General features: G+C 44.8%; 1 protein-coding gene across 1 annotated transcript in view; it reads left to right on the top strand.

Annotated features, from left to right (window-relative positions):
• POLR1A (RNA polymerase I subunit A) overlaps positions 1 to 16,609 on the top strand; it is a 70,025-nt gene that overhangs the window by 31,510 nt on the left and 21,906 nt on the right. Inside the window, exons 14-19 of the mRNA XM_036435908.2 lie at positions 7,106 to 7,297; positions 11,725 to 11,874; positions 12,919 to 13,102; positions 14,449 to 14,531; positions 14,644 to 14,802; positions 16,477 to 16,575. Coding sequence (XP_036291801.1) covers positions 7,106 to 7,297; positions 11,725 to 11,874; positions 12,919 to 13,102; positions 14,449 to 14,531; positions 14,644 to 14,802; positions 16,477 to 16,575 — 867 coding nt within the window. The remainder of the gene's footprint in view (positions 1 to 7,105; positions 7,298 to 11,724; positions 11,875 to 12,918; positions 13,103 to 14,448; positions 14,532 to 14,643; positions 14,803 to 16,476; positions 16,576 to 16,609) is intronic.

Here is a 16,609-nt window from a genome sequence, read left to right as displayed (position 1 = left end):
AAAAGCTCATCAGTTGAGCACTTCCAGTTTGAGGGCTGACATTCTAACGACTAAGCCATGTGGGCAGAACTCCTTAACTATTTTTATAACTGACAATTTTACTTCTTAATCCCTTTCACCTTTTCAATTGTCCCACCAACCCTCCTTCCATCTAGGGATCATCAGTTTGTTCTCTGTATCTGAATTTTTAATTTTAAAAAAATATATGTTTTATTGATTTTTTTACAGAGAGAAAGGGAGAGTGATAGAGAGTTAGAAACATTGATGAGAGAGAAACATCGATTAGCTGCCTCCTGCACCCCCCCCACCCCCCCACTGGGGATGTGCCCTCAACCAAGGTACATGCCCTTGATCGGAATCGAACCTGGGACTGAGTCTGCAGGCCGACGCTCTATCCACGGAGCCAAACCAGTTAGGGCTGAATTTTTAATTTTTGAGGAACCTCCATACTGTTTACCATAGTGGCTGCATCAATTTGAATTTGCACCAACAATGTTCAAGGGTTTCCTTTTCTTATCATCCTCGCCAGCACTTGCTGTTGATTGACTTATTGACGATAGCCATTCTGTTAGTTATGAGGTGATATCTCATTATGATTTTAATTTGCATTTCTCTGATGATTAGTGATGTTGAACATTTTCATGTATTTATCTATTGGATATCTGTATGTCTTCTTTTTTTTTCATTTCAATAAATCTTTATTGTTCAGATTATTACAATTGTTCCTCTTTTTCCCCCCTTCACCCGGTTCCCACCCTGCCCTCTGCCCTCTGCCCTTACCCCCTTCCTCCATTGTCTTCAACCATAGGTGTACGATTTTTGTCCAGTCTCTTACCCCAACCTGCACACTCCTTTCCCCTTGAGAATTGTCCACTCCCTTTCTATGCCCCTGATTCTGTTATATTCACCAGTTTATTCTGTTCATCAGATTTTTTATTCACTTGATTTTTAGATTCACTTGTTGATAGATATGTATTTGTTGTTCATAATTTTTATCTTCACCTTTTTCTTCTTTTCCTCTTCTTAAAGAATACTTTTCAGCATTTCATATAATCTTGGTTTGGTGGTAATGAACTCCTTTAGCTTTTTCTTGTCTGTGAAGCTCTTTATCTGACCTTCAATTCTGAATGATAGCTTTGGTGGGTAGAGTAATCTTGGTTGTAGGTTTTTGCTATTCATCACTTTGAATATTTCTTGCCACTCCCTTCTGGCCTGCATAGTTTCTGTTGAGAAATCAGCTGACAAACGTATGGGTGCTCCCTTCTAGGTAACTTTTTCTCTTGCTGCTTTCAATATTCTCTCTTTGTCTTTTGCTCTTGGCATTTTAATTATGATGTGTCTTGGTGTGGTCCTCTTTGGATTCCTTTTGTTGGGGGTTCTGTGTGCTTCCTGGACTTGTAAGTCTATTTCTTTCACCAGGTGAGGGAAGTTTTTGGTCATTATTTCTTCAAAAAAGTTTTCAGTATCTTTCTCTCTCTCTTCTTCTGGCACCCCCATAATTCTGATGTTGGTACTCTTAAAGTTATCCCAGAGGCTACTTACACTATCTTCATATTTTTGGATTCTTTTTTTCTTTTTTCTTTTCTGATTTTTTTTTTTTTCTTCTTCTTCTTCTTTGTATTTCAAATCTTTGACTTGATTGTTTTGATTCTTGTGATCCTCTAGTCTGGTGTTAGATCTCTGTATATTATTTTTATTTTTTTAAAAATATTTATATATATATATATATTTTATTGATATTTCACAGAGAGGAAGAGAGAGGGATAGAGAGTTAGAAACATGGTTGAGAGAGAATCATGGATCAGCTGCCTCTTGCACACCCCCTCCTGGGGATGTGCCCACAACCAAGGTACATGCCCCTGACCAGAATCGAACCTGGGACCCTTCAGTCCGCAGACTGACACTCTATCCACTGAGCCAAACCGGTTTCGGCTCTGTATATTATTTTTTATTTCAGTCAGTGTATGCTTAATTTCTAGTTTGTCTTTTTTCATATCCTCAAATGTCTCAATACATTTATCAGCCTTTTCTAGAAAATTCTTGAAAAACCTTATAATGGTGATTTTGAAATCTATATCTTGTCATTTGCTTTTCTCCATTTCTTTCATTTGTGACCTTCTTCTGTATGTCTTCTTTGGAGAAGTGTCTATTCAGGTCCTCTGCCCATTTTCTAATTGGATTGTTTGGTGTTTTGGTGTTGAGTTGTCTTGAGTTCTTTATAATTTTGGAAATTAACCTCTTCTCAGATATATCATTGATGAATATGTTCTGCCATTCAGTGGATTGTCTTTTTGTTTTGTCCATGGTTTCCTTTGCTGTGTAAAAACTTTTTAGTATGATGTAGTCCCATTTGTTTATTTTTGTTTGTTGTCCTTGCTCAAGGAGACATATCAGAAAAATTATTGCTGAGAAAAGTCAGAATTTACTAACTATGTTTTCTTTTAGGAATTTTATGGTTTTGATCCTTACAGTTAAGTCTTTAATCCATTTTGAGTTGATTCTTATATATGGTGTAATTTCATTGTTTTGCATGTATCTGTCCAATTTTCTCAACACCATTTATTTAATATACTATCTTAACTCCATTGTATAGTCTTGTCTACTTTAGCATAGCTGATTTATTTTTGGACTCTTTATTCTGTTCAATTGATCTGGGTGTTTGTTTGTTTTTTGTGTGTGTGTGTGTGTTTTTTTTTTAATGGTAATATCATGTGGTTTTGATTACTATGGCCTTCTAGTATAGTTTGCATCAGATAGCATAATACCTCTAACTTCATTTTTTCCCCCTCCAGATTGCTATGGCTATTTGGCTCTTTATGGGTCCATATAAATTTTAGGATTATTTGTTCTAGCTCTGTGAAAATGCCTTTGATATTTTGATAGGTATTGCATTGAATCTATAGATGCTTTGATGTTAACTCTTTCTATCCATGAATATGGTATATGCTTCCATTTATTGATATTCTTCACTTTCTTAATTCAGTATCTTACAGTTTTCTGAGTACAAGCCCTTGGTTAAATTTATTCCTAGGTATTTTATCTTTTTTATGCAATTGTAAATGGGATTGTTTTCTTAGTTTATTTTTGATAGTTTATTATTGGTGTATAAAAATGTAACCAATTTCTGAATGTTTTTGTATTCTGCTACTTTACTGAATTAACCTAACAGTTCTAGTAGTTTCTTGGTGGCATCTTTAGGGTTCGCTATATATATCATGTTGTTGCAAATAATGACACTTTTACTTCTCCCTTTCCAAATTGGATGCTTTTTATTTCTTTTTCTTGTCTAATTGCTATGGCTGCTACTTTTAGTTCTCTGTTGATTAGGCGTGGTGAAAGTGGACTTCCCTTCTTGTTCCTAATCTTAAGAAAAACACTTCTATATTTTCCCTGTTGAGTATGATGTTAGCTGTGAGTTTGTTACATATGGTCTTTATTATGTTGTAAAAGCACTATTGTTTTTACTCATGCCCTTCATGCTTGTGTTTTTGTCATTATTTTTTACTATAATACTTTTTTTGTGTGTGTATATCCCTTAATTTATGTTGTAAATATATGTGCTTTTCCTACTTTTGTCTTTTAACCATTTGTAATAGCTTTATAATTGGCTTAATAAATTAACCAACATAGTTGGTTTAACAAATAGTGAAAAATTCTAGGGAATGATCTGAGGGTTTGCTTCACTTTTAGTCAATATCTTTTGTCTTAGGTAAAGAGTTTTTTTATTTTTGATACATTTCATTTAGTCCTTAGTGTTAATGCCAAGAGGTGGAATCCTTATTTTTACTAATGGTTATAAAAATGCAGCATGTGTTAAAGTATTTTGGTGGCAATGTCCTAAGAGAACAAAAAGTGGTTTTGTTAAACTAGGAGAGCCATATATTTTTTTATGTTTTCGGTTTATCTTTCTTTGTCTTCATTTCTCTTTGTTGTTTCCATTCCTTTTACATTTCTAGGTACTCTTCCTTAACTAAACATAATATACAATTAAAGTAAAAATTTTTTCGGTTTGTAGGTATTTACAATAATAGAGTTTTGTACTATCTGTTTACTTAAAATGAGAGGAATTTTATTTCTTTTCAGAAAATAGTTAAACTTTTATTTGTTTTTCTTTGTGAAGTAGCTTTTTTTTTCTTTAAAAAAAAATATATATATATTTTATTGATTTTGTACAGAGAGGAAGGGAGAGAGATAGAAGGCTAGAAACATCGATGAGAGAGAGTCATCGATCAGCTGCCTCTTGCACACCCCCTACTGGGGATATGCCCGCAACCAACATACATGCCCTTGACCGGAATCGAACCCAGGTCCCTTCAGTCCCCAAGCCGACGCTCTATCCATTGAGCCAAACCGGTCTCGGCTTTTTTTCTTCTTAAATTTATTAAGGGCCTGTGCTTTGTGGAAATTATTTTTTTTTAAATATATATTTTATTGCCGAAACCGGTTTGGCTCAGTGGATAGAGCATCAGCCTGCGGACTGAAAGGTCCCGGGTTCGATTTTGGTCAGGGGCATGTACCTTGATTGCTGGCACATCCCCGGTGTGGGGTATGCAGGAGGTGGCTGGTCAGTGTTTCTCTCTCATCGACGTCTCTAACTCTCTGTCCCTCTCAATTCCTCTCTATGTAAAATCAATAAAAATATATTTAAAAAAATATATTTTATTGGAATCGAACCTGGGACCTTTCAGTGTGCAGGCCGATGCTCTATCCACTGAGCCAAACCGGTTTCGGCTTGTGGAAATTATTTTTAACAAGGCTTGAGAATAGTTTTCTGACTTCTACTTAGCTAGAATATTCAAGTTATAGAAAACCCTAATTCTTTGAGCATCCTGATCAAAGACATTACTTGTAATGTCATTTTGCTATGATATTAAATGGAATAGGATAGCTACAATTATCTGGGTTTTTTATTTAGAGATGGTCTTTTTGATCCTAAGCAGGAGTTAGGAAATCCAGAATCATAAGTTGACCCTTAGTCAATTGCTTTAATCAGCAGTCCTTCCTAGAACTCATGATTATTGCATTGAAAACAATTTAATCATTAAGGTAATTTTCTAGTCATGTAGAAATCTGGGCAAAGAGAGGATAGGCATGAAATAGATCACATAACCTGTAATTATGTTCTTTAAAGGAAGAAAACAAAAGGAAAAATCTCTATCTGCCTCCAAAGACTGTGGGATGAGTCAAATGTGTAATAATGGTTTGGGTTTTCCCCAAAGCAAAATAAAATCATGTCTTTGGAACAAGATACAGATATGTTTTTTAATCTTCATCTGAGGATAAGTTTATTGATTTTAGAGAGAGGAAGGGGGAGAGGGAGAGGGAGAGGGAGAGGGAGAGGGAGAGGGAGAGGGAGAGGGAGAGAGAGAGAGAGAGAGAGAGAGAAACAGAGGCAGAGACAGAGAAACAAATCTTGATTTGAGAAACATCCATCCATCAGTTGCCCCACATATGCATCCCAAACAGGGACCGAGCCCACAACCTTTTGGTGTAAGGATAACAGTCTAAGCTAGTGGTAGGCAAACTCATTAGTCAACAGAGCCAAATATCAACAGTACAACAATTGAAATTTCTTTGGAGAGCCACATTTTTTAAGCTTAAACTTCTTCAAAATAGACTCGCCCAGGCCTCGGTATTTTGTGGAAGAGCCACACTCAAGGGGCCAAAGAGCCGCATGTGGCTCGCGAGCCACAGTTTGCCAGCCACAGGTCTAAGCAACTGAGCTATCTGGCCAGGGTCAGAGTGTAATTTTTGTTGAAGTTGGAAGGGCTATTTGCTCTATCTGATCTTGCCTAGATTGACAGCATTTATCCATTCATTTGTAATAATTAACTTTGAATTTACATAGAGCCATTGTCCCCGTGCTTAGACTATTGTACAAGTACCCCTTTTAGCTTTAGAATTAGTACTTGTGGTTTAATTCCAGGTGCTTCTCCAAGGCTGCATTTGTGAGTCCTTTAGCCCTAGTTATGAAATATGGCCATAATATTAGGTCATATTTGGCAAATAATCAAATGCTAACAATCTTCAGGGTTTTCTCCAAGTTCCCATAAACGTTGAAAATTTTACAAAAACTGCTTCTGAAAGATTGTTAGTGAGCACAGCTATTCTTACTTGAGTATGCCTTATGTGACCATGAACACAAACCTGAAGAGAGGGTTCAGGAGGCTCAGGATCAGAAACCCTGTAGCAAGTGCCCAAGGAGATGAATGCACCCACCAAACCCGGGGCTTTTATGAAAACCCTTGTTTGGACATCTGATGGAAAACAGCCTTTTTACGGGCCCACTGAGAATATGTGCCGCATTGTGAACACACTCACAAGGAGCGTTCTTTCCTTCAATAGTCATGCATGTCAGGGTCCTCCCATGACCCTCTCAGGAGCCTCTGCCTGAACCTCTGCCCCCTGCACTGCTGACGCTACGTCACTCTCAGGCCTCGCTGTAATGCTACCCTCAGAGAGACCACTCCCGACGCTCCCCCTACCTCAGATATTTTCCTCCATCTCATCTAAAACTGTTTGTGCCAATGTCTTTATCCAAACATCTGCTGACTGTCCAGTTCTTCCTCCTCATAAAGGATTGTGCCTGTTTGGTCCACAGAAGTAGATTGAAGTTCTAACCAAGTGATTAGACCTCACAGTAAGCTCTCAATAACTATTTGTTGAATGGATGACCAATTTAGAAGAGAACCAGGCCAGAAATGTGTGAAAAATACTAAAGCATAAAACCGAAATATAAAAACAAGAACATAGCTAACAGCAGCCAGACCAAATTTGTGCACAAATGCCAAAAATATGCTGGAGTAACTAGAACCAGATGGGATTATGGCAGGAAGGCTTGGGGAAATGGATGGTTTTGATGCAGTTTTGATATGGAACTGTGGGCAATGGCAAAGGTGGAAGGAAGGCGGCCCTGATTACGTGCTCTGGACAGCAGTTTGCCAAAATGAGAGGCCTCGGCACCTGCCTCCTGAGCTGTGAGAAAGGACACGTGAGGCCATGAGATGGGGTTGTTGCTAGGAGACGGCCTCCAAGCAGATGATTAGAAATTAGAACGTGATTTAAACTTTATTCTTGTTCTTCCCATTTCTGTTTTGATCTGTAGGATGGCCAGCCGTTGGCAGGATTGATCCAAGATCACATGATTGCCGGTGCTAATATGACCACTCGAGGTTGCTTTTTCACCCGGGAGCAGTATATGGAACTCGTATACCGAGGACTCACTGACAAAGTGGGACGCGTGAAGCTCTTTGCTCCTGCCATCCTGAAGCCTCTTCCACTGTGGACAGGAAAGCAGGTACCTGGGAGAAAACAGCCAGAGTGTACAGTATATTGGAAGGCAACCAGCCACTCCCATATAAGGCTTCATTCTCAGAGGAGCCCAGCCAGGGACAGGCAAATAAATCAGACAGCAGTGTGGCTTTCTCTTTGAGAGGCTCTTGGGTCTCGCTGTTTCAATGGAGTCGTAGGCTGCATGGTTTCTGTCCTTTGCTTCTAATTTAAACGAGATGTCCTCGTAGTCCAAATAGCTGGTTATATTATAGGCAGTGGTGCTGGCGGTAGTATTAGTAGTAGTTGTTGGGAGGGGCTGAGTGCTTTAGCTGTGTTATCTTAGTCCTCACAACCAACTCTCTCTCCCTCTTCCTTCCTCTCTGAAATCAATAAAAACATTTTTAAAAACTATGTACTATGTGCTTCTGCTATTGGTAATGCCTCACAACCAAGTAAAGATTACCCCAGGAATGTGAGGTTGGTTTAACCACTAAAAACCAGACAAATCTGAGGTCCACAGACTTAAAGGACTGAAGAGCTGAAAGATACTTTTTAAATCATCCACCTGAATGAAATCCTTTTTTAGAGTAAAATTTTTATTTCTCTAGTAAGGGATACTATTCAGATTATCTTTTTTGTTGTTAATCCTCATTCGAGGATATTTTTTCCACTGATTTTTCAGACAGTGGAAGGGAGGAAGAAGGAGGGGAAGAGAGACAAAGAGAGAGAGAGAGAGAGAGAAACATCAATGGTTGCCTCACCCACGTGCCTGACTGGTGCCAGGGATGGAACCTGCAACCCAGGAACATGTTCTTGAAAGAGAATCGAATCAGTGACCTTTCGATGCATGGGCATTTGCTCTAACCATTGAGCATACCGGCCAGGGCAGGTCATCTTATTTCTTGCATGAGCTTTAATACTTTGTTTTCTCAAGGATTTTGTCCTTTTTAAATAAGTTGTTGAATTTATAGGCATAAAATTCTTCATAATATTCTTTTATCATCCTTTTCTATCTGTACAATCTTTAGGTAGGCCACCTTTCTCATTATTGGTAATTTATGTCTTCTCTCTCTTTTCCTGATCAATTTGCCTAGGGTTTATTGGTGTTATTACTCTCAAAAAAACAGCTTTCATAGACTTTTTTTTTCTTTCTGTTTCCTATTTCATTGATTTCACTTTGAGCTTTATTATTTCCTTCTGTTTTCATTGTGTTTTATTTGCTTTTCTTTTTCTAGTTATTAAGGTTGAAGCTGACATCATTGATTTGAGACTGTTTCCTTTTTTTTTTTTCTGTTTCCTGTTTTTAATAAGTACTTTATGCATAAGTTTCCCCCTAAATTCGATTAATAACATCCTACTAATTATAATGTGTTATATTTTCACTTATTTCAAAATACTTTCAAATTTCCCTCTTTTAAACACATGAGTTATTTAGAAGTTCATAATTTAGTTTCCAAATATTGAGAGATTTTCCATATACCTTTGTGACAGACTTCCCATGTAAGTATTTTGTGGCAAAGAATATACCTTGGATGACTTGAATTTCTTTAAATTTATTGAAATTTGTATTGTGGCTTCATTTATGGGCTGTCTTGGTAAATGTTCGGTGTGCCTTAAAAATAATGTATAATCTGCTGTTGTCGGATGGACTGTTCTGTAAATGTCAGCTGGGTTCAGTTGGTAGGTAGTCCAAGTCTACTCTATCTTTGCTGATCACTGTCTGTTGTCTTAAAAATCATTGTTTCATATTCTTGTCTGCTTTTGTTGATGTTTCTGGTGAGAGTAATCAGGTCACCATTGCTCCATCCTGGCCAGAATGGAAGTTGACCTCACCGAATACCAAGGCAATTCTGCAGTTTGATTAAAATCTATAACATGGATAGTTTAGTTCCTGGAGTTGGTAAGCTTTTTCTGTAAAATCAGATAGCAAATATTTTAGGCTACACAATCTCTGTTACAACAACTTAGCTCTGCCATTATAACATGAAAACAGCCATAAACAACACATAAATAACTGAGCATAGCTTTTATCCAATCTAACTTTATTTACACAGAGGTGGTGGGCCAGATTTGGCCTGCAGGCTCTAGTTTGCCTACTCCTGATTTAGTTAGTTGGCCATATGTATTTGTACACTTTATTATTCCTATTTACATGTCTTTATTTTATAAGCTATCTCAAGTTGTCTTGGAAGTGAATGTATTATAACTCTTAAATATTTAATTTAATGCCCAGAATTTATTAGAATTTTATTTAAACACTAGTGGCCCGGTGCATGAAATTCGTGCACGGGGGTGGGGGAGAGGGTGTCCCTCAGCCTGGCCTGCACCCTCTACAGCGCATGTGTCAAACACAAGGCCCGCGGGTCAAATCCGTCCCGCCAGGCCTTGCAATGTGGCCCGCACCGCGCTGTCATCACTGCACTCCGCTGCGTTTCCATCACAATGACAGTTTATGACTGTTCAGTAAACCATTCGGCCCACGATTTAGGCTGGATTTTAGATTTTGGCCCCTTCTCTGATTGAGTTCGACACCCCTACTCTACAGTCTGGGACCCCTCAGGGGATAACCAGCAGTCGGACATCCCTCTCACAATCCAGAACTGCTGGCTCCTAATCGCTTGCCTGCCTGCCTGATTGTCCCTAAGTGCTCCCCTGCTAGCTTGATTGCCCGTAACCACCTCTGCCTCGCCCCGCATCCAGAGGCTCCACTGAAGGCAGAGACCATATTTTATTTACATGTTTCCCAGCACCTGGCTCATAGGAAGTACTCACGGTGTAATTACTGACGGAATGACTGGCCTTATCTGTGCTCTCCAGATAAGCAATGCCAAGGGGTGAGGGAGCATGGCCATTTCCCTGCCGCACTCGGCCGTGGTGATGGCGGGCACTGGAACACCTTGTCCCCGAAGCTTCCCAGCAGCCTGCTTCTCACTCGGACCCCTTGGGCCTCCTCTATGAAGCCCGCAGAGGAACAGCTCTCAGTTCTTCATCTTCACAGCCTTTCCCTCCTTTGACCAGGAAGTCAGAGCTTTCTGTGGGAGGACACTATTTTTTTTCTCACTTAATTTACATTCAATATTATTCTCTACTAGTTCCATATGTTACAGCATAGATACTCATGAGCTTTACAGAGTAGTTCCCCCAGTATTTCTAGTACCCATTGGTTCCATACATCGTTTTTACAATATTATTGACTGTACTAGAGGCCCAGTGCACAAATTCATGCACAGGTCCCTCCGTCCAGTACTGCCTGAAGCTCCTACCTACTGTTTCCGCTAATCCTGGCCCCACTGTGCCTGCCTCGGGCTGGCGCCCAATCAGTCCCAATCAACCCCAATCAATCGGGAGAGACTCAAGCAGCCACAGCAGCACTGGCCAGCCATGAGCCCTGCCTCTGGCACCCTCCCAAGGGGAGTGGCCTGCAGGATCATACTGAAACTGGTTCTCTGACATCCCTGATTGCAAGAGGGCACAGACCAGGCTGAGCGACCCCACCAGGTGCAGAATTGGGCCTGGGAAGGACTGTGGGAGGGCTCCAGGGTGTATCTCATCCATTTTGCTCAGTCCCAATGGGCTGGACCCCAGGAGCAAGCTAACCTACCAGTGGGAGCATCTGCCCCCTGATGGTCAGTGCACGTCATAGTGAGCGGTTGAGCAGCCTTAGCATATCATTAGCATATTACACTTTGATTGATTGTTCAGTTCTGCTGTTAGGTCTGTTTGCATATTGCCCTTTTATTATATAGGATTCCCTATGCTATGCTTTGCCTCCCTGTGACTATTCTGTAACCACCAATCTGTACTTCTTAATCCCATCACCTTTCTCACCCAGGCCCCTCACGCTCTCCCCTCTGCCAACTGTCAGTCTGATCTCTATCTGTGCGTCTGTTTTGCTTGTTTGTTTCCTTTGTTCCGAGGGAGGACACATTGACTGTGTGTAATAATTGCTGTGGATTTGGATGAGGCCTGGAGGCAGAGAATGTTCTTCAGCCTCTGCCTTATCCTGGCACTGGTGGCTGCGGGCCACCTCCTGGCAGGGGCAGCGTCATGAGCCCACTATCTCTCTCGGCTCTGCTGTCTCTGGTTTTACCACACACTCGAATCTGTACACTGACCCACAGCAGTTTACTGCTTTTCTCTCTTCCTCTGGCCTGTTCAGGGACTGGATATGTTTTTTCAGGTCTGGGGGGTTGTGCACTTTAACAGCAACGATTTTAGGGAATAAGAGTCCCAGTGGAGTCCTAGTGCCGGGGGTACGTTTCCGCTCCTAAGCTCCCTCCTCAGTCACGTAGGAAGAACAGTGAGCCTGAGACCCGCCGTTCCCGCAGAGCTGGAACCGTTGTTGCCCTCGCTGTACTGCAGGCGGCTAGAGGGGACCTGCCTGGCGCTTCAGGATGAGCAGGGACAGGAAGCCCTAAAGGGAACGCTCATCTTTCTTCCCTTCCTTTCCAGGTTGTGTCCACGCTGCTCGTAAACATAATCCCCGAGGAGCACAGCCCACTGAACCTGTCCGGAAAGGCCAAGATCGGGGGGAAGGCCTGGGTGAAGGAGCCGCCTCGGCCCGTGCCCGGCTTTCACCCCGACGCCATGTGCGAGTCCCAGGTACGGCTGCCCCGCCGCTCCCCTTGGAGAGCGCGAGTCCTGGGGTTAGGCACATGGGTTCAGAACAGGCCCAGAGAGGCAGAGACACATGCGCAGAAGGAGGCATTGTAGCTCATAGGAAGGAGAGAGTTGTGCCCACGTTGGTGTCGGCTTTGGTTTTAGAGAGGTTCAGAGTTGATTGCCAGCGTTGGCCCTCAGCGTAGAACTGGCAGCCAGCTGGGGAAGCTTCTACGGCAGGCCGCCTGGGACCTGCCTGCAAAGCCTGCAGATGCAGAGTCTGAGTTCTCCCTGGAGACCCCGAGTGGCTGAGATGGTGGGGCTGCGGTGAGGTTCACTCCTCCCAGCTCCGTGCCTCGGGAACAGGCCTCAGGGAGGCAGGCCAGGGCAGTCAAACCGGCACCGCGCTGCCGCCAGAGCGCGGGATTTCCGAGGCCTCTGCGTGTTCTTGGAGGGAGAGTGTCCCCAAGCCCCTGCTCACACTGTCCGTCACCAGGTCCGACACAGTCCATTAGAGCTGAGCCTGCCACCCTTACTTTATGGATCCCGTGCTTAAGGCATGCGGCTTTTTGCAACCAGAATCCTCCCTCAGTTAGCTTCTAATTCATTAGCCCCACTTTGTGAGAGTAGAGATCCAGGCCTTTAAGGATGCTGGAAAAGTTATCTTGTTCTTACTCCCAGGGCACAGGGAAGGGAGTACCTTGGTCACGGTCCTGGTTATGAAGTTTAGACCAAATGTTCTCATTTCCAGTCACAAAGTCATTGTAAGGGTCCCTGATCTCCAGGGCGGGGTGGGGATGGGACCTCTGAACACACTGAAACATGTCTGTGTGTGGTGCGGTCCCTGAGGGACTTACTTTAATGTCTGCATGTGCCCACCTTTATTTAAAAAAAAAAAAAAAAAATCACCTACCTCCTTCCGTCCAGGACTTGGGGCACATTATGGTGGAGGGTACGGTAAGGTCACTGAAGCACAGAGTGAAGGGGGGGCGGGGGGCTCGCGCTGGAGGCGCACTGTGTCTCAGGCCGTGGCCGTGCCCTCTGCAGGTGGTCATCAGGGAGGGGGAGCTGCTCTGCGGTGTGCTGGACAAAGCGCACTACGGGAGCTCTGCCTACGGCCTGGTGCACTGCTGCTATGAGATCTACGGCGGGGAGACCAGCGGCAAGGTCCTCACCTGCCTGGCCCGCCTCTTCACCGCCTACCTGCAGCTCTACAGAGGCTTCACCTTGGGTGAGTGCTGGGGAGCGGCTCCTGGGGCCCCTCCTGGCTCTGCTAGCGGCCTCCAGCTTCTGGGGCAGTGGCCAAGCTGCCTCTCCAAGGACGTCCTCCCTTGCAGCCTTGCATCTCGTCAGTGCTTCCTACCCCTCCTCCATAGCCAGTGATTCTGCACCATAGACCTCATAGTGACCACTCTGTCTCATTCTCAATCCCATCCTTTACAATTTTCAGTCCCTCAGTCTGATTTTTCATTCTTCCAGAATTCCCTGGGCAACCCATGCTCTGCAAAGGGTGCTTAGCGTATCGTAGAAAGAGAAATTGGCCCAAGTGCAAAGAACACCCTGATGCCGCCATACTGAGAGGGAGCGCAGCCCAGCTGGACACAGAGCTCTGAGGGAAGGGCAGGCTAGAGGTGGTGCCTTCACTCCAGCCTCAGGGCCGAGGGCTCAGGAAAGGGACAGTGGTGGCCTGGAGCTGACCCCATGGAAGGACCCACTGTTGTGGTTATGGCTTCCTCACAGAGGGAATATTTCTTTCCCCTTCCACGCACACATGTTATGTAGAGCCCTCAAGCTTCCAGAACAGTGTGTTGGGATTCCAGATATTTTAGTCCAGCTTTTAATAGTGCAGCCATTGTTTCCTTCCCACTCAGATCTTGGCTGAGGGACTTTTGGCCCCAGTCACACTCACAGATACAGACAGAAAATAGTTGATTGAAAAATGAAGTAGACATCCTGCCCAAGTGAGGAATTCCTCATCCATGTGGAGCCGGAAAGACAGACCTAACTAGTGACCTAGGCTTTCTTCCTGGGCAGAACCTGTGGTGTGGTCCCTGTCCCCCAGGCTCCTGTGTGTGTGTGTGTGTGTGTGTGTGTGTGTGTGTACACCCCTCCTCACAGCTGCATGGGTGGTCTCTGGAACACCTGACTTCTGGGAATCAGAGCCAGGGTGTGCTCTCCCTCCTTCTCTTCCTTCCCTCACCTTGGTTTTTCATCCACAACCTCTTCACCGTAGCCCATTCATGAAACATGCCTTTATTGAGTTCAGGGACTAGAGCTGTGCCTAAGTGCACAGGTTTGGACTCGGGCCTGGGTTTGCTTTTTACCTGTGTGACCTTGGGCAGGTAGCTTTAGTTGTGACGTTTGTGAAATAGAGATTGTAAAGCTTGTCCCTACACTTGCTGACGGGACGGGAAGCACTTAGGAGTGCGTAGCAGTCCTGTAAGGATGTTAGGTGACTGCTATTCAGGTGCCTCCTGGGTAAGAGGCACTGTGCTCCATGCCCTGACCTCACTGCGTTTACGTCCTGCTGAGAAGCCGGGCCCCGTGCCACCTGAGCTTGTCTGTCTCACTTCACAGGCGTGGAAGACATTTTGGTGAAGCCACAGGCGGATGTCAAGAGACACAGGATCATTGATGAGTCTACCCACTGCGGGCCCCGGGTGAGGAGGGCTGGGAGGTCCGGCCTGCCGAGGGGTCCGCTCTCCGACAGAGGGAAACCCACACCTTCCTCACTTGGCTGCTGCCTCCGACGTGTCCCTTTTCTCATTCCAGGCCGTCAGGTCTGCGTTAAACCTGCCAGAAGCCGCGCCATATGATGAGGTCCGAGGGAGATGGCAGGATGCCCATCTGGGCCAAGACCAGAGGGATTTTAACATGATCGATCTGAAGTTCAAGGAGGAAGTGAACCATTACAGTAATGAGATTAACAAGGTTAGTCTGGCAGTGAGCACACTCATCCCCCCCATTTTAATGCTGGTTTTTTAAAAAATTACATTTTGATTTTCACTCGGGGCCCTTTAGAGCAATTTGGCTATTTAGCAGCTGACTTGTTGAGATGTGAGGTGGGAAGTGCACAAGTCATCGCTTTGAGGAGCCAAGGGCTTCATTCCCGCACCCAGTCCGGGTCTGGGAGAAAGGTCTTTGCTGAATGCTGAGCGGGAACGCTCTGCACTTTGTTTGCTTTATTATTTTATTTTTTCCATCACCATTTATTCCCTCTATGCCCTCTTCCACCTTCACCCTCTCCTCCCCTCACTGCCTCCATCCCCTGTGCACTTTATTTTAAATGTTTGTGTTTTGGGATTAACTGCATTTAAAAGGGACTGAAGACAAGGGCAGTTTCCGATGGTGCCACAGCCAGTGGAGGAGTAGATTGAGAGACAAAAACACCATCGCTGCTTGTATATTGGAGCCAGAGCTGAAGGCCTGGTTTAAACCCTAGCTCTGCCATACCCTTGCTGTGTGACCTCAGGCAGGTGATGGAACCAGCCTAGAGGGAGGGGTGCTAGAAGCGCCTGCCTCATTGGGTTGCTGAGAGCGTTAAGGGCCTGACCTATGTATGCTCTTGGCATGGCAGGAGCGCTGCGGAAGTTCCCCCAAACCCGTCTGCTCTTCACTAGGCCAGCTCCTGTGCAGTTAAGAAGAGAGGGAAATCCCTGCACGAGCCAAGACCAGAGTCTGTTTCTCTCCATCTTCTGCTCCCGGAGCTGGGCCCCATGTCCTGTGGTTGGAAGCGCCCTGCCTAACCCTCACCCTGCCTCCTGGGCCCCGAGGCCCAGCCTGAGGAGGGAGAGGCAAGGCTGCACTCAGTAGAAGTCAGTGTTTGGCTTTCAGCAGCCCTCGGGCTCCCAAGAGCACCCACCTCTCATTCGTACCGGTTTGTCCCTGAGAGGTTTTGTTCAGAGGAGCCTTCCCAGCTCCTCCCCAAGAACCAGGGGGCGTGGCTTCCAGCGTTACCTGGGAATGGGGGAGGGGGCATTGCGGGGCATTGTCCCAGCGGCATCTCTGTGTTGCTTCTTCTCCCTCCAGCTCACCTCTTCCCGCTCCTGAGTCTCCCCTGAGGTGGGCTGGGTCTCTGCACTCTAGGCAGAGGCTTCAGTAGAGTCAGAGCCCCCTCCCAGTGTCTCCCTAGGTTGCACCCCGGGGTGCTGAGCACTTGCAATAGCCCCAGAGGCGAGGCAAGGCTCCCACATGGTGCTTGGGCAGCACGTTGGCAAATGGGAGTCTGACAGGGACGTTGGTCAGCGTTGCCAGGCCAAATCCATGCTTTGCTGGGGGAATTCACCAGGGCATAGCCTCAGATTTTATTTCTAATCAGCTTCTTGTTAGAATCACAGCTGCCTATGTTGGCCCCTACCTCTCCCTGTCAGCCGCTGTTTACCTGTGACACTGTGCTCCATGCACCTCGGGCGTCCTGACAAACGTGTCAGTTGTTAGACTTGCAGAGCTTCTAGCGAGAGGGTTCATGCCAAAGCGGGCTTCCTGTCTCCGGTGGGGTTTGGTGCTTCTCTGAGTAAATAGTGTGAGTGTGTCGCTACATTCTGAGTTGACCTCTGAGTCTGGGATTTCAGAAGGGTGTGCTCACCGGTGTGTTTTAATCCGCAGGCATGCATGCCTTTTGGCCTTCACAGGCAGTTTCCAGAGAACAACTTGCAGATGATGGTGCAGTCCGGAGCCAAGGGTTCGACTGTGAACACCATGCAGGTGTGAGCACAGGGCGGGCTGCTGGGCTGAGGGT

The sequence above is a fragment of the Pipistrellus kuhlii genome, unplaced genomic scaffold (genome assembly GCF_014108245.1).
Source record: "Pipistrellus kuhlii isolate mPipKuh1 unplaced genomic scaffold, mPipKuh1.p scaffold_m20_p_13, whole genome shotgun sequence".
NCBI lineage: Eukaryota > Metazoa > Chordata > Mammalia > Chiroptera > Vespertilionidae > Pipistrellus > Pipistrellus kuhlii.
The sequence above is the reverse complement of the archived record's forward strand: the minus strand, read 5'-3'. Positions and strand labels throughout refer to the sequence as shown.